The following is a 23,268-nucleotide window of genomic DNA, read 5'->3' as shown; positions in this document are numbered from 1 at the left end:
AGAGTGATGGCTGTTCCTCTGTGTCCAAGCCGACCTGCTCTTCCCACCTAGATGGGAAAAAAAGGTAATATTAGATTAGCTGTTGTAATTGAAAGGTTTTCCTAATGAAACTACATCAAAGTGATACTAAGCAGTGCTGACTAACCTGGTGGACATACTCATCCATTGTGTTTGGCATATCAAAGTTAACCACCAGTCTGACATTGACCAGGTCCAGCCCTCTGCCCAGAACACCTGTACTGATCACTACCTCAAAGTCACCATCCAGAAGACCCTGAAGAGAAAACCACAATTAGAAGTCTGTATGTACCACATACAGCAGACATTAATAATGAACTGCATTTACTGGCAAGCCTGTTTTTATTAGCATGTTGTTCCCATAATTATATTTTACACACAGCAGATAACAAAGCAAGGTGTCCATAAAATAATTCAGCATATTTATGTCTGATACAATCAGCCAGTAAAATTACATACTCTAAAAGTGGGACTCTGGGATTATAAATCATTTTGACTCCTAATAATTTAGATTTATTCTGGATTATTTCAGGCCTTGTCTAACTGTTTCAATAAAGTCACACCTCTTTAGTCACCTGTTCACCTATAGAAGTTGTGATCTTGGAAAAGAAAAAAATTGTCAGTATTTAAGAAGAAAAGCACGTAAATGGAAAAACAGTGTTTTTTTCTGCATTGTGTCTCTTTGCATTGGACATGCAGACTAAAGCTAGATCCCTGGGGAAAGCCTCAGCTGTGGGTATCTGTCTGTGCTGTTGAAGATAAACACTTTAGGACACCAAACATGGAAGCATTGTTTGGTTTTTCTTCCCTGTGCATGTTTTCCCACTGGTCTCACCCGGAGGATGCGGTTGCGCTCCCACTGGCTCTTGTCAGAGTGGATTGCCACGGCAGTGAGGCCCGTCACCTTGGCGACTGCCTCGCAGAGCAGATCAGCGCCGAGTTTACTCTCTACAAACACTACCACTGGAGGCTGGTACAGCTTACCATCCTGAAAAGTGACAAAATAATTTTTTTTAAACATTTTACATATTTTCTATACAAAAATATTGCCAAAAAAGCTATACAACTAATACATTATGTATACTATGTGCCTGTAGAGGCATCTACATATCTGGATACATTCCAGCACTCCAACAGGTAACTGTAACTTGACAAGACAGGAAGGAAGAAATGCATACTCCCAATCATACCTTCTTAATTTCACTGTTCTTTAGGAGAACATTCTGTAATCTTGAGCCAACTATTATGCACTATGCTGTAAGACCTGCAATATATGAAGCAACTGCTTTGATTAGTTTTTGAGTCATGTCCACTCCAGATAGTTGGTTTTCTTGTCGTGTCTTGTCCAAATCCCAGTTTTGTACCTCTGCAATTCCACAATTCACTCACCACTCGTGAGACAATAGCTTTACACTATGAGTTACTGAGTTATAAGAAAAGAGTCTTATGTTACTCAAACTACAACCTAAGAGCACTTTTCTACTTCAAGTTAATTAAAGTCGACCATTTCTGTTTTATATAAACAGTGCAAACTATTGCTGGGATTCCTGGAGTGGTGCCGTGGCTCTGTGCCCACCCGTTTCCTTCAGATAGAGGCCAGAGTATCCACAGTGGCTGTCTAAATATGGCAGAAGGGGAGGCTGGTTCTTTATTGGACTTTATAATATTCCCACCAACAATAGCCAGCTGTTAAAATACCAAGCTGGTATCAGTGCGTGTCAAGACTGAGCAGTAAATGAACTGTAACCTAAAACTGATCTAATGAAAAACTTTGTGTTTTTCTTCTAAAGTACTTTCTTTGAGTGCAATGACCAATTAGACCTTTTTTGAATTCAAAAACTAAAAATATCTACTGACCAGTAAAAGAAACCATATGCTGGCAGTGGAGGTGTGTCCAGAAATACTCCACTTATAATAAACCTTTTAAGACTTCATGATTTTTAATCTAAAAACTCAAAGTTAAGATTGAAAAGCATCTAATCTATGACCTACGTTGAGAATCTCAAACAGCTTCTTCTTTTTGGAAGGTTCCTCTACCCAAAGCAGGATCTGTCGGACGTTGGCGCACGGCTGGTTCTTCTCCCCAATAGTGATACGTACAGGGTCACGGACCAACCGGGCAGCCAGCTCCTCCGTCCCGGTGGGGATGGTGGCCGACGCCAGAAGAGTCTGATGTTCTTCTGGGACTTGCTCAAGAACCTCCAGAACCTGCTGCTGGAAGCCCATCTTCAACATAGTGTCCACCTACAGGATGCAGCACAACTTTCATGTTGCAGGACTCTCAAAACTGATTTGAATGATGAATACTTTCAAAAGCTGTCATTATGTTGTTTGTTCTAAAAGACACAACTTTTACATTACTAATCCTTAAAGCTATATAAATTGAATTGAACTGAATTACTTTGTCTTAAAGTGCACAGTTTTTGTCAATTGTGAATTTCAATATGTTTGTCCTACCTCGTCAACCACCACAATCTTCACTTTGTCAAGCTTCAGCTCTTTCTGCTTCAAGATTTCAATGAGCCGCCCAGGAGTAGCGATGACAATCTAAAGGAGATTTAGAAATGAACAAAACCATGGCATGGGACAAATGTACAGCCTCAAGCTTTGACTGCAGCAGGAGGAAATTATTGTTTAAGAAAAACAAAACAAAACAGAGACTGTACTTTGATGCTGCTCTTCAGGCGGTGGAGCTGTGGGGGAAGCGGCATGCCTCCGACCAGCAGGGCAGTTCTCATGTTGGGGAGTCCCATCACAAGCTCCTTGGCCTGTCTCTCTATCTGAATGGCCAACTCCCTGGTGGGGGTCAGGATCAAAGCCACAGGGCTGCCCACACTGTGTGCTGATTTCTGAAAGCAGAAGCAATGTTGCACACTGCATGTCACCAAGAGAGCATTTGTGAATTTTTAAATGTAAAATTGTTTGTGTCTTTTTGAGAATACATTTATTCAATTCGACTCTTTTATCTGCAGAGGTCACTGGCAGCTACGGAGCAGCTTTTCTGTCAGATACTGGAGTCTAGTGTCTTCCTAAGGGGTAGCTCAGGAGGGCAAATGCTTGATACAAAAGCAGATTCAGTCCAGATTTACATATTTACATCTGGGCTGTGGTGCTATTTATCCAGGCTGTAGAAATGTCTGCCTCCTCAAATATAATTTAACTTGATGGCATTTGCATGTGGCATATTAGCTTCAATACTGTACCTCGAGTGCCCTCACGACCACTGGCAGCAGAAAGGCTACAGTCTTCCCCGATCCTGTGTCAGCGCTCGCAATCACATCCCTGCCTGTGAGGCCAACAGGGACCATCTGTATCTGGACTGGGGTAGGTGTGTCATACCCCGCCTTTTTCAGGTTACCACTTAATGTGGGAGGGAAGCTGCAGTGCTCAAATTCAACAACAGGTCTTGCGACATCTCTCCCCTGGGTTTCTATGCCCAGCTCCTGTTTAATTCGTTGCACTTGCTCCTCTGTTAGGCCTGATATGAACCGATCTTCCCTGTAGGAGTAGCCTGGTTCACTTTCAACCACCCTACCAGGGTCAGCAGCTGGCTGTTGACTTTGAACAGTCCTTTCATGTCTATTTTGGTCCTTTTGCATAAATGCATCTGCCCCAGTCCCCATGCCCATTTGCACTAAATGGCTGGCTTTGCATTCGAGACTGCAAACATCATTATCTGTAGCATCACAGATGTACTCTCCATAGCGACCACACATCACACAGACAGGTTCTCCTGGCCCAGGCCATCTCTGGTTCTTTTTAAATGATTTCACTGGTTCCTCCTCCTCATCATCATCATCAACATCACTGTCATCTGAGAGGGAGCTGTGTCCATCTTCGGGTGCTAAGCTCTCTGCAGCTGCGTGTGTTGTCGCATCTCGTGTTTGGGTGTCTTCACATGCTTCCTCGCTCTGAGCAGGTGTCTCGGAGCTACTTTTGCTATCCTCCTCTTGAACAACTTTGCTTTTCTTAACCACAACTTGAGCCGATCCCTCGGCAGGTCTCTTCACCTTCAGGGCTCGTGGCAGAAACATGTTTAAATACTACCTGTAACCACAACAAAGCAGATGTAAACGCTCAGTTACGCCAAAAGATTTAGGTGACATGTTATGGCAGCAGCTGCAAATAAATTGAGTATGAAGAACCTCCATAGCTCACTTTTTTTAAAAGGGCCAAATTGACTTTTTCCAAATAAAAGTTTTAAATAACTCCTGCTGCGAAGAAACCAAGTTTTTGAGTATTTTGAAATTACACTTCTGAGCCACCATTTGGTTGTTACTTACAAAAACAACATTACCTCTTCGCGTCAAATCCTCCGACAGTCGCAAACAGTTCCCGACGCACACTGATGCCGCAACATTACTTCCTTTGCACGTTGGGAATTGTAGTTCGTAGAGCTGAGTCGCTTTCCCCCCTGTTATTTACATCGCTGTCTTTAGCAAAATTGTATTTAAAACATGACGTTTTAAAAATGTGTATCTTTGTATACTGACCTCTTCTTATTCATTTCATTTTTTTAATATGTCATATTTTACGTTAAGGGTGCGTTCAGGGTAACAGAGTATGAGTAAAAGTAATAAAAATGCAGCCCATTAAACGAATCCGGGTTGGAAATTTTGCAGTGTAGCAAGTTAATGCCGTTTTACCGACTATATTGCGGTACAATATGTTTGTGGGCGGTTGATTCCAAAGAATTAAGATAAAAGTGTTAAAATTCCCAGTGGAGTTTGAAAGCACCGTTCACACATGCGCGTTGGACAACAAAACGTGCAGAGCTAGAGAAAGCCTCAGTGCGGCAGGAAAACCGCATCACGGCACCAAATAGAGGACCGAATGCAAAACACACAGGTTATTCATACAATGACACATGGCCATGAAAGGAAGAAGCCGTCTGCTGCCAAACAACTCAAATAATGGAAATATTGTTGTTTTCATTCCAGTCGACGAGCATTTTTCCCTCCTCTCTGATTTTCAAGGAAACCTAGCTTGTTCAGACGGAGAGCCTTTCAACTGGTAGAAAACAGAATGGATGAAAAACACCAGGAGTAGCGACCTATTGTGTGAACGAGACCGAAAAAAACAAAACAAACCTAGCCCCAAGAGCATTTTATTACTGGAAGGACATGCATATCTGTGAATAATCTGCGGAAAGACAGACCATCTCTTCAGTTTCCAGCTGTTTATAGTTTTCCACCAAATTCCAGTACTGGGATGCTTTCGCTTCGTAGGGTTTGAGGGAACAATCAAGGGGTGAAATATGGGTGAAGTTCAGGACGTCAGGGATGTTAAGAAGACGTTCGTTGCTCCTGCAATAAAGTCTTTTGAGCACTATGACTTTTCCCGAGCCAAAATGTGTTGCAGCCTCACATGGTTGGTGGCCAAAGCATACGGGACAGGTAGGTTCATCACCGCACCGACTGCAACAGTTAACCGGACGCAGCACGAGTCTGTTTATGATTTTAATGCTTTTCTTTTGATTGTTTGTTTTTAATGCATGCTTGTCAGAATCCAAATAAACCCAAAGCAACAAATGTGTAATGGAGATTTATGATTTATTATCAGTCAATTCCCATATGGGCTGGTTCACATGGAAACTACCATCGTTTGCAGTCATTTGTTATGAGGAAAGCAATACGTGTTATACCAAACGAAAGAAAGGTTAAAAAAAAAACACTTCCTGTGGTCCCTAATCAATGGGGTGGGTGGGTGGTATTTAATGGAGAATACTTATAGAGATATTAAAGTACCTGTTTCAAATGATGTCACCTCCAGGGTGCTGCATCCATGTCAGAACTGCAAAGTAAATAGCCTGCAAAGTAAGTATGGCCTGACATCCTGTGACACCTAACGAAGTGGATGTAATCCCACAGTTTCAGTGGAATTAGCATTAAATACTATAACTGATATAGGGGATGCATGGATGCATATCCAGCAATGCAGTGATAATAAAGTGGCAAATCAGTGTGATTATGTGGCTCCCATTTGAGCATCTATAATAGAAAACTACAGCACAAACATCTGTTTTGGTGGAGTATCCACATCTTTTTTGGATGCACGAGGTAAAATGAACAACAGCGGGAAAAGGTGCTTTTTCAATTTTATAAAAAGGATCCAAGCAGTAACTGCAAATGTGTCTTAATAAATGCAGTGCAAGATCCTTCTGTGCTATCCTTTTCCCATTTTATCAACTCGTTCATCTTTATCTCTTTTTTTGTTGTTATTGTATTATATTCCTGATTCATACACATCGTCTCAGTTTATTTGAGAGCGTCATTCCTTGTTTCTGTGTTGCTTATATCTCAGCAAACATGAGATCCCTTGCTGATTCTCTTGTGTATTTTCAGTCAGAACTGAATGAAATGGGCTGATTCCAAAAATACAGCCCCCCAGAGAGGGAGGGGAAGGGCAAGAAAGAGAAAGGGAGCGAAATCATCTCCAGATCCCAGCCTACGCTGCTGTGAAAGCTTTACATGCATCCGCCTCATTAGATTGAGGCGAGAATACATCAAGAATATGCAGTCGAGTACATGCGAGATGTGAGCTGTACAGCAGATCATCTGCTGTCAGGAGTCGCTGTCAAATGCTATCCCCCAACATTTACAGTGTCCTGATTCAGAACTCAGAACAGCAGCGCCATTTAATACCAGGTAAAAACCAGAGGCTGACAGACAATGAGTGTAATTCCCTCTGTATTCACTTAACAAGACGTTTTTCCGGATGTCCTTGTTTAAAGTATTAAGTTGTAACAATGACTGAATGGAAGATTGTGAGTCTGCATGAGTAAAAGCTCAAATACTACCAAGCTAATGAAAAAGATAAAACCGACTTCTTCATGCTCAACGTTTTCTTTGTCCTTAAAACGATTAGGAGCATGCCAGAATATAAACCAGGACACAAAATGTTGAAAGATAACATAAAAAATCGTCTCCTAAGCAGCTCCAGAGGTGGTGTTCCGTGAGCTCAGCCTGACCTCTGACCTCTCCCTGTGGATGATGAAGGCGGTGCGGGGGGTTAATATAAAGACAGTGTATTTTTTGTTGTTTGTTAGGATCCTTAATATGAATATAGTGCTGACAGGAAACCATGTGACCTGGATAGTTGCTACTTCTGCCTGCGATTCTCTGCTGTAATAACACTGTGTACAGATGACCTTGCTGATAGCGGTCAGTCAAAGCAGGTGATTCATTGACCTCCGTGTGCATGTGCTGGAGGATGGGCAGCATAAAGCTGTCAGTGTGTGGATCACCACTCGCACACACACACACACACACAGGCTTTTATCCTAATTAAGATCCATTCTCCGTGCCAAGGAGACAGGGACGAGCCCTGCGTCTGTTTTGCTTGCAGACATAATTTAATGTTTTCAAATAGTCTCATTTGAAAACGCTTAATCATGGCTTCCTTAATCTGCACCAGGGAAAGAAGGGTTTGCAGTAGCTTTACTAACAACTGTGCATAACATACTTTATGTTCCCAGACGTGGATTTGTGAAAACACTTGATAGAAAGGTGTGGGCCAGAATTGCTCAAATTATTTGTACGCTATCCCCCGTGCAGTGGACTTGCCTGAGGTAATGAACACACATGCACACACGCTCACGTGCAGCCTTTCTCTTTGATGAGGCAGGCAGTGAGAAGGGTGTTCCCAGGGAGCTGGAAGCTGCAGAGATACACACTCGATGAATCGATCAGGTTACCGCTCATCCTGCAGTTGCTATAGCAACGCCAAGGTCTATCCACACATATCCATGTGATGTTATTGTCAAAGCATGGCAACGAAAACAAGTAGTTGTGCCAAAGTATTGCTAGACAATCTGTCCACAGAGGGAAAAATCCTCAGTGAAGACAGATTTAGAATAACACGGCCCAAACTTGATATTAGCTCATCTGAGTTTATCCTATTTTTTTTTAATCGTATTAGAAAATTTAAATGACTATTCATTAGAAAGGTAGAAAACTAATGCTCCAGAATGCTTTCAGCTGTTTTCCTCTGTTTACATCAGCGCTTTTAATTATATACTTGTTTACCTTCTCGTATATGATCCTCAATGATGTGGCAAGGCAAGCAATTTAGAAACATGCTGATGTTTGCCAGCATTTTAATGTCTAATATGAATTGATTCATAAATTGTTATTTAAATGATTTGGCGCCATGTTGCTATTAAGCTCTGCTTGTCAGCTGATTCTGCTTCCTCTGCTCTATCACGCAGACAGCATCCCAGCAGACTTGAAGGACCCTTTCTACACAGACCAGTATGAGCAGGAGCACCTGAAGCCTCCTGTGGCCAGCCTCCTGCTATCTGCAGACCTCTACTGCAGGGCCGGCAGCCTTATCCTAAAGAGTGACGCTGCCAAGCCGCTGCTGGGTCACGATGCTGTCATCCAGGCGCTAGCTCAACGCGGTCTGTACGTCACCGACCAGGAGAGACTGGTGACTGAGAGAGACCTGCGAAAGAGGCCTCTGCAAATGGTAGGGGAGCTGTGTGAAAGCTGATAAACTGTACACAGTAAAGATTCTTTCTTATGTGCGTGAATTTAGTAATGTATTAGGCGTGCACCCAGCTGTTGGTGGTAATACAGTGGTAGTAAACCTTTGCTTTGCTTTCTCAGTAACTCAGACATCTATCACGCATACAGTCTCCTTCCTCTTCCGATTATTTGATCTTGCTGTTGCTGAAACTTTACTTAAGCAGACATTCTGGTCTGTCGAGGTGCAGAAACGCATATTTTTACGCCTTCATGCACTCAAATACAAGATCACCCTGCAGCTTTTTCTCTCCCAGCTACATAGTATATTCACATTTCATGGTTTCCATAGAGTATGCTGTTCCTTTAGAATATTAGAGTAAATAAATGCATTTTACTTATTAGCTTGATCAAGCCAAGTTTAATATTGTTTGCTAAGGTACTAAATGTATTCCCTTATTTAAACTTATGTGCAAACCTTTATTGCTTACTGATCAGGACATTTTTTTCCTTCCATTATTTGTAAAACATTTCTCTATGGTAATTCAGGTAAACATGACAAACCACAGTAGTTCTTATTCATGTTCATATATATACAGTTTGGCTCATACTAAACTGTGATTAAACTACTTTGTGGAAATCACATAGTCTCTTAATGGAGTATAGCTGGACACCAACAGCTTCTACACATTGCATTAGAATAACAATGCAAGATGACCAAAGTGTAACAAGAGAATGCAACAAGATGGAGAGTGTCACTTACACACATCTCTCATACAGATTTTTGTCTTGAATTTGTCATTTCTCAAGCCGATTCACACCTCAAGGCTTTTACTGCTCTGTGCAGGTTGGTATTTTCTTCATGAAAGCATGCTGTAGGGTGGGATTTACTGTACACTCGCAGCTCCTCTCAGTCTGTCAGTGTCAGAGATGAGATGACTTTGCAGGAAGCATACTGCGCGAGAGTGAGGTATCTTCATTATTTTGGGGCAAAATCCCAATAGGAGGCTTTATTGCTTCAGTGAATTTGCAATTGCAACACAATTAGCACACAGTATGCCTGCAGTCTGCTTGTAGAGTCTTGCTGGTTTTAATTTCCCTCCAATGCTAATGTAAAAGTTATTTAAGTTTTGTTTGCGGTTACGTTTAAAGCACTTAGTTTCCAGATTACAACAAGTGTTTCAGTGCAACCATTTCTCCCAGGTTTAAATTTTAATGGGTTTTTAAAGGTAAGGGAAATGTTGCACGTGTGAGTGTTATTTGGCTAGTCTCACTAATAATAATAATAATGATGGATTGCATTTATATAACACTTTTCAAGGCACCCAAAGTGCTTTACAATTCCACTATTCATTCACTCACTGGTGGAAGCAGCTACAGCTGCCCTGGGGCAGACTGACAGAAGTGAGGCTGCCATATCGCGCCATCGGCCCCTCTGGCCATCACCAGTGGGCGGTAGGTGAAGTGTCTTGCCCAAGGACACAACGACTGAGACTGTCCGAGCCGGGGCTCAAACCGGCAACCTTCTGGTTACAAGACGAACTGCCAACTCTTGAGCCACAATTGCCCCAATGCAAGGATTCTTTATTTGATTGTAATTCACTGCGGTTCATGGCTGAATGTTGTGCTAGAGGGTGTCAGGATTTGTGTTTGTGTGACAGAGCAGGTTTTTGTGAATGTGAAAATGAGCTGTTAGAAGAGTGTGAAATTACTTTCCTTTTCCATGCTCTGTCCTGGCCTTTTTCTTCTGTTTTAATCATCTCTTCTTATCTTCTTTCTTTCTGTGTTTTTTCCGTACTCCCTAGTTACCTTCCTGACACTTTCAAATCCCCTCTTTTACTTTATTTCCAAATCTTTCCCCTTTTTTAATCATTCCCATTAAATCCAATCACTTCCCTCTCTGTGTTCACTTGTCTTTTTCCTTGCTCCTTATTCCTCCCACCTCCTGTTTTGCTGTATCCCGTTGCTTTGTTCTTGGCTCTTTGTCTGCACCACCATTGGTCTTTGTCTGTTAAAAGTTGTCATTAAATCCTTGGTATTTCCAAGACTGGACATTAAATGAGACACGAAGATGTGATTTTTCTCAGTTTTATAAATGTTACCCAACAAGTCGACAAACAATCTAAACGTCCGGTGCAGACAGATTCTATGTAACTCACACAAAGTGTACAAAATCTGTGCAGTGTCTGAATTACGTTGATGTGAGAATAAATAATAATCCACTGAACTGACAGCTAGTGCATTGTCTTCATGAACACTGCTGGGGCAGCAACCTGACCCAAACCGAGCAAGTGTTTCCACTAGTGGAATGATTGCAGTTTGATAAGCACTGCGAGACAGTATTAATATTGATCAGCTGGCTGCACACTGCAGCTCAAGAAGAGCTTTATTAATTATTAAGAGACTGTTTGAGTGTCTACCTTGGCTGTTAGGTGTCTGACGTGAACTCATGTGATAGAGAAAAAGGCATTTCTTCTGGAAGAATCAGACAAGGTGGTTTGCTGTGTTGAGAAGTTTTAGTGAAAGAAAAACATCACTGCTTTTACTCCAGAAGCAGAGACCGAGCACCTGCCTGCAGCTGTATATGTAAGCTGCTCGGGATAAGAGCACCAGCAGTGTCGTTAAATAATGCTTCGTGGCATTTTGGCTTAGCATCTTTTTTGACTCAGCAGTTTGCATGAAGAATAAGAATATTCAGAATAAGCAACTTTAGAGGATGTTGAAGGCAGCTTTAGTAGGTCAGGCAGCTACAGAATCAGATGCTGCTGACGTCTCGTCTGACACGTGTCAAGACCGAGCACACTGCTGACATTTCGTTAGGTTGCCGACCCGACGTTGCTTTATAGTCGTATTTTTCCTTCCCTCTCGTTTCTGCCACTATTCTGCCCACTCAGCCTTCTCTCTTCTGCCATGTGACACATTTCTACACGTGAAGATGCAGAATCCAAATCGCAGTTTCCTCCCACTCGGTCGCCTACACACATTCTGTATCCCTGACTCTCCCCACCTGTAGTGCTCTCAAAGAATAAAGAGGGATGTCAAGGTGGGCAATACTGAAATATTGTTAGCGTTAAACATTGTCGCTCCCATGCAGCACTACAGCGAACACAATTACCTGCTGAGAAAAGCTTTAATTGCTAGGCTTGTGCTCATTTGTGGAAGTGCAGTGGCCTTCTTTGAGTGAGTCCTCTGGAATGATGGAGGATTTATTTAAAACACAAAGGTGTGTACTGCAGCAGGAATATCATGTTTGTGTTGTTTCACTGTACATGTGGCATGTGACAAAAAAGGAAGTTTGAGACAATAATCAACAGATAATCCTTATCAAATATCAAGCAGTGTCTTCACTTGAAAAATTAATCCTGGAGAAAGTCACTCTGTTGCCATGGTGAAATTAAATTATATTGGCTGGGGTGAGAATGTAGCCAAAGGACAAACTCTGTGTGTGTGTGTGTGTGTGTGTGTGTGTGTGTGTGTGTGTGTGTGTGTGTGTGTGTGTGTGTGTGTGTGTGTGTGTGTGTGTGTGTGTGTGTGTGTGTAACCTACAGAAGAGGATTAGAGCCAGTAAAAGTCTATAATTTGGGGTCATGACTTTTTGAGTCATGTTATGAAGCTATGAAGCTTAGACTTTTGAGATTAAAGTCAGACTTTTGAGATTAAAGTCAGACTTTTGAGATTAAAGTCAAAATAAGATTAAAATCAGACTTGTGAGATTTAAGAGAGATTTATAAGATTAAAGTCAGATTTAAGAGACTGACTTCTGAATTTTGTGATGACATGCAGAACAGCCTAGTTACAGTATAGTAATTGGAAACAATAGATTCCAAGCATATGTATGTTTCTTTAAATAATCTCACAACTGAACAGTGGATGTCATAACTATTTAATTTAATAAAGCAGCAGTAAATAGTTCATGATGCCGCTATGAGATTTTCATTATATATTAGATGATAATGCGTTTATTTTGTGAACTGTACGCTTTGTGAACTGGTGCTTCTGCTGGTAGTACCACCGGTAGAAGCACCACGTCCTTTTTTCTGGGTTATTTACTGGCTTTATGTGTCTCTGTGACTGTATATAAGACGAACAATAAAACAAAAACAGGGTTATAGTCACTATAGTCATATTCTTTCAGAGGTTTACCTTATTGGTAGCTATGCTCGTTATATGTATGCGAACTTAATTACATTCAACCTAGTTCTGGCCCTCTGTTTAGCTGCCTGCCAATTATATAACACATTTATTGCACAAGTTAGACTTTCACATTATATTCAAGCTTCTTAATTTGAGCCCATTTGGTCTGGAACAAACTGGACGAGGAATGTCATCTTGCAACATGCTAGCTTTGAAGCATCAAGAAACATAACTGTGTCATACGTGCATTACCTCTGCAGGACAACAGTTCCCTCTAGCAGCTGATAATACAACTGTTTTTATTGCTGGTCTGTATGATAGGACTTGTCCTACATTAATACTTTATTTATTTAAATAAAGCTGCTACTGATAATGTGATGAAAGGCCTGCACATGGACACCATATCAACCATTTTAAGTACATTTCCATCCCAGTTGGATTTTCGTCAGCTTGGAGTGATGAAAAATGATTGCAACAGCCATATACACACTGTGTGTACCAAATATTAGTTTTACTGTGACAGACTGATTCATCAAGACATATATATACCATGGATGGATGGAGGAGCGTACACTTCCTCCTGTTATTCTCCCTCTCCTTTGCTGCCTCCATCACTCCTCCTATTGGGCAGGCACTCCGTTTCCATGGTTACACACCAGTTGGCTGGGTGTTGCGTTTGTGTGTAGGTGGGCGCAAGAGTGGGGGTGCTTATGCTGCATATGTCGTTATTTGCGATATGAACTTGTATGTGCAGCTGTGTGCTCTGTGTGTGTGTAGTGGCTGTTATAGTAGAGGAGATGGACTCCAGGAGAGACGCCGAAATGCAGGATTGATAGAAGCACACGGCAACGCTGTCACGCTGCTTCGTGTGCAAAGAGGCACACACAGAAGATGAATTCAGAAAATTATGTGCCAAGCATGTAACAACACACTTGTCAACATCAGACCGGCTTCCTCAGAATCTTTTTCTTCTTGTATTGCAACTGATCTTGTGAACAAAGACGAGCTGAAGCAGCAGGGTTGAAGAGAGGCACATCCAAGTTCTTTCTGTCTTTGCTGGCCTCAGCGGAGTCACAGGCAGGAAGTTATGCTTAATGCCAGCAGTGACTCAGGGCAGTACAGTATGGATGGATAAGCAGCGAACCACATTACACAATGTCACGTGATGGCCTGAGAACTGCGTCTTTCTATAGTAAATAAATGCTTTTATGCTAGTGGAGATCTGGGGTAAAAATCTGCAAAGTCAAACATGTGGAGCAAGCCACAGTGCTTGGCTAGCAGAAATCCAGAATTCCCGATAACTGGTAAAATCAGTCAGTGCTCTGCAGAAACTCTGCAGCAGTGTTTCCTGTTTTTGCTGATCCATTTAGCCTGTGAAATAGAGACGATCCACACATGAAAATATGTCAACACAGAGGGAGTTTTCAAAGATGATGGGAGGACTCGGAGTGCATGCATTTCAACAGAGTAGGTCAACACTGGATGGAAGCCATGGTACTGTCCCTCAGTCAAGTTCCAAGGGTAGCTTTGAGGTTTCTAAATAATTGCTAGCTTCGGGTTTGGAGCATATGGAAGGCATGCTGGTTAAGTGCTGAATTCCCACAACTGATGCCAGCGTTCTCAGTTGGTGTTTTGTGCATTTTGTAAAGAAAAGGTAATTAAAGGCACAGAAAACTGGAAGGTTTTAAATTTTAGGTTTATAGCAATGATCTTCATAAAAACATTTAATCTCTTAAACCTGCAATTCTGTGTCACACCAGAAGCTTTTTCAGGGAAAATGCAACATTAACTTGTGACAGATCAGGCAGAATTACTGGGAAAAGGCTTAAAGTTAATTAAACTGTCATGCATTTGTGTTGGTCAGGCCACCATTTTGGTCTTGACTGACATTGGTGTGAAAAAAGTAAAGATATAAATATTCTATGCAGGTGTCTGTGAAGGTTCTCAGTCATTCAGGTCATTGGAGCTTGCAAAGAAAAGCAGCTGGACTTCTTTAAGTTGCTTGAAGACATTTCTTCAAGCAACTTAAAGACTTTCGAGGATGCCAATGTTCACATTTTGGACAGAGAGGACAGATGGTTTGAAAGAGGAGTGAAAGAAGCCATCTATGTCCACTGTGAGCGACCATCTTTGAACAGAGGCGGTGGTTTACAACACCAACTGTCTGCCATCTATAATCCAGTTTTGAGTTCCCCCCCCAGACGCCTTAACGCCCACTCACATCCTGGGCCATCTGACCTCAGGAAATCACATGATAAGGTGGGGCCAGGTTTCACAATGAGCTCACCCGAAACCCTGGCTGATTGGGACCCACACCCAGTTTCACACCTTGGCTCAGGCGATTAGGGGATCATCAGGGGGTCCTTTTGTCCCTCTGTGGGGGGTTACTCCCACTAGGTTTAAATCTGGGACTCCCCGCCATTTGACCTTAGAACTGAAGAAGCTTCTCGGATGAGAGGTGAAACGTCTTCAAGCAACTTAAAGAAGTCCAGACGCTTTTCTTTGCAAGCTCCTTTGACTATTCCATGCAGGATTAATTGTAATAACTTTGTTGATGAACTTCACATTTTCTTGGTTTCCTTTAGTGCCAATTCATTAATTTTCATTTGAAGTCTCACTGTGTGGTTGTTAGATTGTTCTTGTCGAGTTAGTTCCTGTAGTGCTCTTTGTATAAAAAATAATCTTCCTATGATTGTCTAAAGCTGTTATGTGGCGGCTGTGTGCAGGCAGGAAAAGGACCCAAGGTGCAGACTCCAGAGACAAACGTAAACTGAAACAGCTTTAATGCTGAACTCAAACAGAACAAAAGTAAGAATCCAAATAACTTACACGGGCAGACAAAACACACAGCTAGATCAGGGTAGATCGCAACAATAAAAAACTGAAACATAGGGCTTAAATACATAGAGGGAGCAATCAGGGAATGGACAACAGGAGGGAAACACAGCTGGGGCAAATCAGAACTGACAAGACAAGGAAGCGTAAACTGAACACACTGAGATAAGACAGAGACCTTCAAAGTAAAACAGGAAACACATAACACAGACTGAACAAAAGACACAGACTCACATGCAGGCACTACAACAGAGGGAACAGAGACGTGGGACCAGGGCAGACACAGACACTGACTGGACACGGGGATATAGCGGACAGGGAAGACAGCAATTAAGGATTACACAGAGACAAACCATAAGACATGACTCTAACAAAAACCCAAAGACTAGAAATTATAAATAATATAATAAACTCAAAAACCCTGGGTCAACAACCCAGGCATCCTAACAAAAGCACCTGGTAACTGGGACTATAGCAAATCCTACTCATTTCAGCTCCTTCACAGTGGAATAAACTCTAAAAAAAGATAAAATCTTAAACCTTGTTGGGGGTTTTTTCTCCTATTTTCACTCCATGTAATAGAAAGTAAAGCTCTCTCGGTCCAGCTTTTTGCCTTTCCTTTGGTACTTGTGTTGACCTTCAAAAAGAGAGGTACAGCTGAGTGGTTTTCCATGTCCAGCTGAGTTGGCGTGAATTTACCTGAAGCTAGACAGTTTCAGTTTTTAGACATCTGCCCCAGCATCGAGACTCAGTGCCAGGTCAGGAGAGCTTTAATTCTAAAAGCAGACTGCTTTTCAATATTACATCACCCCTGAGTATGTGTGCTACCATGGCCGTGTGGTCGCACAGGAGACCATTGTGCAGAAGTTTGGGAGGATCAGCGAAGCCTCGAACAACCAGAAAAACAGACACAAGCGGATCATTATCCATGATGACTCAGTGCAGTCCTACAAGCTTTTATTGTAAGCGAGTATTGTTTAGTCATTAACTCTGTCCAGATCATTTTCCGTCGAAATAAACTCAGTCTATAGAAGCATCTTTCTCTGAATACCTGTGTCAGGGATCAGCAAGCAGCTCAGAGCTCTGACATTGAGATTTCGGTTTATTTACAACAGATTGTGAGGTTGAAAAAAATCGTCACACGCGCTGTCTTTTGTAGGTCACTGCGGTTCATATTTGCAATTCTTTTGTGCTGTGTTAAATCAGGCTTCTGTGGTGGATTTCCATCTTTGCTATTTTCCCCCCCTTCTTCTTTTTTTTTTCAACCATGAAGCCATATTAAGGATGAGCCGTGTTTGCCTTCTTTGTGTTTGCCCGGGTGGAAATACAGAAAGCCAGCAATACAGCAGCACAATAAAAACAGGATATTGACCGTGAAGCAGCATCTTCTCACCTCCTGAGAAATCTAAACAAGATTTATAGACACAATCAGCTTAGATGAGAAAGCAAAATAGTGTGTGTGTATGTGTGCTTGTGTCTGTAACCTGTTTATTCATTAAATCAGAATGACTTAGCATTTAACTATTTGTACAGTTTTTGTAATCGCCATGAGATAAAAGTGATATCTTGGGGATGAATCGAATTAAGGGACAGAGAAGCAGCCTTATGATTAAAAAGTCTCCATCAAAGGGCATGAATAAGTGACATTTCCCCCTCTTTCAGCCATTTAGATACCCTCCAGCAGGGCATTTGATCTCTGAATACCCCAGTGGAGCTACTTCTAGCCAGAGCTGCTGCAAGGTTTAATATGTGCAGATGCATGAATATGAGGTAGAGCATCGTTGAGGGGAAGCATATGTGCTCCACAAACCAAAAGGTTAGGAAACATGACATCACGGGATAAAACAGAGGAAACAAGCCTTACTTTAAACAACAGGGAGGTCTGCAGTCAATGAGGAAAGCTGACCCTTTCCTCTGGCAGCAACCTATCTGCCTCTTCTCCTCTTTCTTTACTCTTTCCTTTGCATCCATCCAGTCACCAAAGGCTTTCTCTCGTCTCCTAAATTTCATTTGACATTCACACATGGTCAGCTGATCCTTCACAGTCCATTTGTTTGACCGTTACACGGAGCAGCGACTCTCCCGAAGAAGTGGAACACCCCAAGCATGCATTTAGCTCGATGAAAGCTTGGACCTTTAAAGAGGCATTTTCAGCTTTATTCAAATATAACAAGACAGTTACATTTGTTTTTTTTTTGGAACATGGAAACACAGAAGCTAATAATCTAATCCTTTCAAAGTGGGGAAGTTTAGTGTAGCACAAATACTGTGAAATGTTGCTCTGACAGTGTGCTTTTGTTTCTCTTCCTAACTCTTGACAGTTTCCCACTTGATTTCATGCAATTCACAGTACTAAAGCTTTTTATTTTAAGCTTTTTATTAATAATACTTCAAACACGTTGTTTAAGGATTTAGGTGAAAATAACTGAATGCTTACTGACTCATCTGAGCTCACGTAAGCCGTTCTCCTACTTCAGCATCGTCCTTTACAGTCTCAGTATTGGGTCAACCATCTCCACGGCAACACAACACAAAAGTCGCCATCTTCAGTTCTCATGTCACGAATGTTTACACAAATAATCAAAACTGCATTTTTTCACATTTAAGCGCAGACAGAAGGTGTCATTTTCTAAAGTATGCTTGATTCCAGTTCCACTAACAGCCGAATGAACGCGCAGTCCTACGCTAACCTCTTTCACCCACACAGTAGTATGTTTTCATTCAGTCCAATTAGAGGCTTCAGGTCTGCGGTCGAGTAAACAACACTTACTCTCACTGTTGTCATTTTATCTCGTCAGACCGCAGCCAATCCAAATCGATATTCTCACATTACTCGGCAGAGGGGGAGGAGATGTGAGAGAGAAAAGGAGCCCTCAGAGGATTTACGCTGCTCCCTTGGCCTTTAAAATTGATGTTGCCTGGAGTTGTTCATTTTGTTGTGGAAATAAAGGGCAGATTATGGATATGTGTGCGCACACTTTCTGTTGTTTGTATGTCTTTGGGACACTGTTTGGACAGGCTAAATGAAGGCCAACTGGAAGCATCTCGGCAGTGTATTATTAAATGGGTTTGCTTTGCCGCCTGGTTGCCAGATAGTGGAAATTAGGCATTGGAATAATGAGACGGCAGATAGAAAATTCATTTCAGAGATACAAATAATACATTTGTGTCATATTTATCGTCACTTACATTTGGACTGTGTGGGGGTTCTGGCTGTCTTAGCAGGTCATTTCTAGTACAAGTTACCAACCTTTGTTGACCGAGTCAGCCTTTTTACTCCACGTAAATAAGTAAATGTGGACTCTTACTACTCTGCCCTCTTTCACCTTATAAATGGCTCACGAATATCTTTCTCCAGAAATACCTTTCGTAACGTTGGCTCTTTTTGTCTAACTTTGGTCGACTGCATAATTGTGAATCTTCACAAGGACATTCAAAGTTTCAGCCTGATTAACTTGGTTAGCTCATGGAAAGCAGTTTGATTCCTTTTGTGTGTGGAGGACACACGTGGTATCACTCACTAACTGAGTGATTTAAAGGCAGGAACTGAAGAAAAAATGTCATTTGCAAAGTAGAAAATCATAGAAGATCATAGATCATATCATTTCTGTGCATGCAAAGATACAATAAAATATGCTCAGTTTGCAAACGTGAGAGAATAGGATTCCCTTGCTTTGTCCTTGAGAAGTAATGTCATCATACAAATTAGGGCTGGGCCATATCATACCTTTCACGGTAATACCGGTATAATGCTGGGCAACGATAAGAAAAGGAAATATCACGATAGAATATGGGTAAAACGCGCATGCGCAGTGCCTTTGTTTTCATACGCACATGACGGAAAAAGCATGGCGGCGACGGAGAATGAGAAGGGCGAAAGCGGATCGTTGAATGAAACAGATGAACCAGAATTGGTTTGTAAAAATGCTGCAACTTCAATGGTGTGGAACTGGTTTAGCTTTCGTCCGTCAGATACACAACAAAGCACTATTTTTGGTAGAGCATGCTAGCGGGCCGTCGTTATTACCGTGTTTTTTGAAAAACGTTTACTGACCTCGAAACAATTTTATGTGGTACACGGCGCTCGAAAATCTGTCAAATGTTTTAGTACGACTTTGCTAAGCTACGAACCCGCACCGCTTGATGGATTGTCGGAGCATTACGGCTATCGTAGGCAGGAGCCTCGCGGAGTGATACGTACTGTGCGTCAACATAATATTACCGTATTGTGTATGTATAACCTCTTTTTAAGTTATGCTGAGGATATGTCGGCCAATTTCCACTGGAAATGCCTTTTGGTTAAACTGTCAGCGAGGAATTTGCATTTGCACTGTTAAATTTTTACATAACTTTAATGCACATAAAAAACAGCACTAACAAAGTTGTGGAGTTGTAAAGTGTTTTGTCAGTTATATCGTTATCGCAAATTTTCAAATGTCGTGATAAATATTTTTGGTCATATCGCCCTGCTCTACTACAAATTATGCATTTTTTCTGGCTTCTGGTTCAAAAAGAAACTAGAAAAGTGGACATAAAAATATAGAAGAACCAATCAAATTAATATTTTTTAGTCATGATGAAAGAAAACAGACTGGTCATTGATGCAGATGTTTGCTAACATCATAAAAACAAAACATTGTAGTAAGCAAAGGCTTTAGCTATTGTAGTTCTCAAGTATAGTCTCAAATTATTGTAAATACTTTCTGTTGTGCAGTCTGGCTATGCAGAGAGCTCAGGCTTGAAAGGATGTGCAGCAGGTGAGGGAGGTTAAGAGATGGAAGTCTGCTAATGAATATAGAGCGTGTGTTTAGAAGATGGAGGAAGTATTTTGAGGAGCTTGTGAATGAAGAAAATGAGAGAGAGGAGGATGGATTGGGGAAAGTTGGTGACTCGGGAAGTCCAGAGGATTAGTAAGGAGGAAGTGAGAGCAGCTGTGAAGAGGATGAAGAGTGGAAACACAGTTGGTCCAGATGACATACCCGTGGAGGTATGCAGATGTGCGGGCAGCAGATTTTTTTGCTTAACAAAATCTTGGGAAGTGAGAGGATGGCTGAGGGATAAAGAAGAAGTGTACTGGTACATGTTTTCAAGAACTAGTTGATGTTTGGTAACAACAGAGGGATAAAGTCAATGAGCCATAACATGAAGCTGTGGGAAAAATTTGTTGAAGCTAGATTAAGAAGTGAACTACCGATCAGTGAGCAGCGGTAGATGTGAGGGTTGCTTTGAGAGTGTTGATGGAAAAGGATAGTGAGCAGATCTGAAGGAGTGGCACTGCGTCTTTGTGGATCTAGAGAAAGCATATGATAGGAATTAGGAAGATAGGAATTATGATACTGTATGAGGACAGTAAGGCAGTGGTGAGGTGTGCAGTAGCAGTGACAAATGGATTCAAGTTGGGAGTGGGATTACATCAGGTTACATAGCCCCTATTTGTTTGTGATGAGAAGGAGCCAGTGTAACAAGGAAGCTGTAAGGAGCAGGGGTAGTGAAGGTAGAGGAGTTTAAATACCTGGGGTCAACCGCTGAGAGCAAAGGATGGTGCCCTGAGAGGAAAAGAAAAGAGTGCAGACAGGCTGAAGTGGATGGAGACAAGTGTCAGGGGTGATTTGTGACAGAAGGATAGCAACAAGAGTGAAAGGGAAAGTTTACAAGAAGGTAGTGAGCCCTGCTATGATGCTTGGAGACAGTACCACTAAGAAAAAGAGGGGAGGCTGAGCTGGAGGTGGTTGAGCGGAAATGCTAAGAGTCAGCAGATGAGATGATGTCAAGATGATGTATAAGAGAACTACTTGAAACCCACTCTTAACATTAACATTGCACGTTACATTATTGTGTATATTTGCATGTTTCCAAATAGAACAGGCTGCTACTTAACACCTTGTTATAGTCATTGTTTCTTTTATAATTCATATTTGTTTTTGTTATAAAACGGAGCCGAATAAGCGAAAAAGTAGATATGCCAAAATGCAGCCAAGCGATAGAGTACAGAGTATGGTGGGTTTTTTCTTCACAAGATAACAGTCTGATAACACAAGCTGTCACCAAACATGGCTTTATCTAATTAAAAGCACACACCCTGCTTTCAGCAATAACCATGAGCCAATCAACAGAGAACGGATGCCAGTAGTGTTGTCAGGAAGAAGTTTTCTTCAGGCCCATCACAGCCCAGCAGCCACTGTGAGCAAACTGGGTCTTGGACACATTTGTTTCCAGGGCAACAGCCACATGGGAAAATTTAACCTCAGAAAAAGTTTCAGTTGTACAGTACTGAAGAAACTAATGACGGCTTTTTCATTCCCTTTGCTCGCTACTTAAAGCATATGATCAAATAATACAAGGACTGTTTTGTTATTTTATGGCAAAGAAACAAGATGGACTGCTTTTCTTTTACTACAGTGAGCTAGCTGGGAGATTTTAATTTTCAGCCTTTAATCGTGTTACTGTTTTCCCTTTCAGAGCGCCCATCTGGCAATGATTGACACTCTGATGATGGCATACACAGTGGAGGCTGTGAGCGTGGAGAAGGTGATGGCCTGCATTTGCCAATATCCATCCTGCTACCCTGAGGTGGAAACACCTTATGACACTGAGGATGCAGTGACCACCTGGATCAACAAGGTCAGTTATGGTACACAATGTTTTCTTAAGACATGTTATAGAGAGATAGAAATGACTGTGTTTGTGCCTGGTATTTTGTACCTGGCAAAAAAAGTGTTTGGGCCACAAGACTAGTGTCTTAAGATTACAGGTGTTGTTGTATTGCTTTCTGTAAGCCATCCCATGAGTCGACGTATGATTAAACATTTTGTTTTGTCACAAGAAATCCAAACCTGCAGAAGCATAGGTCATTCTGACATCAAAACAACGTTTCTCATCAGTCATCTCTCAGCTGTGCAGCACAGGTCAATTTGTCCTCCTCACAGGCGAACCTCTATAAAAATCTTTTTTCTAAAGAGCAAATAATATTTTGTAACATCAAGGACTGATCAAAAGTAATGCCCTTTGAGATTTTGCCATTTCATAAGTGTCCCCTTTCATTGTGTTCAATGTCTTTTTAAGGAGCTCTTTCAAAAGTCTCACACAGGGGCGTTTCACCAACGTCGGTTTCATGAAGCTTGACCTCTGAAATTCACATTGCACAGTGAAGTCCAGCGAAAACACTGACCTAAATACCATGAAATCTGATCTAGATACACCATGTTGCCTTCATGCCCTGAGGTTCTGCCATATGATGCATACAGGTAGATTCACTACAAATGAGAAAAAAATACCTGCACACTGTTGTGACTCAGTCTGCAGGTGAACCCTAAGACTTCACCTACCCACCGCTCCTCGCTGGGTGCTGCTACCCCCCGCTGGGGGTACTTGTTGGTTCTGGGGCGCGTGGCTGGATGTTCTGGTGTGGCCCCTGGAGCCCTGGGACCCTGATCTTAGCTCACAGCCTCTAGGGCAGCCTCTAGCGGGGTGAGCTGCCCATCGTCTCTGGTCCTTTGAGACTCCCACCCCTTGGCCGTGGGTATTCTATTTATGGCCTCCCACTTCTCCTGCTAGGATGGGCAGGCAGATATTGCTGAGATGTGTGGCCTCGAGTCTTCAGTACTCTTGGAGGCTGCGGCTGGCCCAGTTCTCCTGGGAGGGGTTGTTGTAGCTTATGACAAAGACAAACACACCCCACAAGAAGATTTCTGATTTATGTACTTTTGAATTTTCTAATTTTTGTGTTCCAGGTGTTGTATGTTTGTTCTTCCTTACAGGTGAGGCAGTTAGCGATACATTATGCATGTCTATTTGTACTCTATCCCCCCCCCCTTTT

At 41.9% G+C, this 23,268-nt stretch overlaps 2 protein-coding genes across 5 annotated transcripts in view; one reads left to right on the top strand and one right to left on the bottom strand.

Moving 5' to 3' along the window:
• Window positions 1-5: 5 nt before the first annotated feature.
• ddx59 (DEAD (Asp-Glu-Ala-Asp) box polypeptide 59) lies at window positions 6-4,310 on the bottom strand (the record flags this gene model as incomplete). The annotated part of the gene is made up of 8 exons (XM_080883578.1): window positions 4,177-4,310; window positions 3,222-4,065; window positions 2,685-2,867; window positions 2,476-2,565; window positions 2,011-2,262; window positions 854-1,006; window positions 146-274; window positions 6-47 (listed from the first exon to the last, which is right to left on the bottom strand). Coding segments are annotated over exons 2-8 (1,680 nt in total), but the record flags the coding sequence as incomplete, so codon positions are not given.
• Window positions 4,311-4,796: 486 nt separating this feature from the next.
• The window catches only part of camsap2a (calmodulin regulated spectrin-associated protein family, member 2a), a 44,797-nt gene continuing 26,325 nt past the window's right edge, over window positions 4,797-23,268 (top strand). For all 4 annotated transcript variants that reach the window (XM_080881749.1, XM_080881748.1, XM_080881747.1 and 1 more), the window contains exons 1-3: window positions 4,797-5,414; window positions 8,228-8,487; window positions 21,912-22,073. In XM_080881749.1, coding sequence (XP_080737875.1) covers window positions 5,276-5,414; window positions 8,228-8,487; window positions 21,912-22,073 — 561 coding nt within the window. In that variant the 5' untranslated portion in view covers window positions 4,797-5,275. The remainder of the gene's footprint in view (window positions 5,415-8,227; window positions 8,488-21,911; window positions 22,074-23,268) is intronic.

This window comes from Rhamphochromis sp. 'chilingali' (assembly GCF_963969265.1).
Source record: "Rhamphochromis sp. 'chilingali' genome assembly, chromosome: 5".
In the NCBI taxonomy this organism is placed as follows: domain Eukaryota; kingdom Metazoa; phylum Chordata; class Actinopteri; order Cichliformes; family Cichlidae; genus Rhamphochromis; species Rhamphochromis sp. 'chilingali'.
The sequence above is the reverse complement of the archived record's forward strand: the minus strand, read 5'-3'. Positions and strand labels throughout refer to the sequence as shown.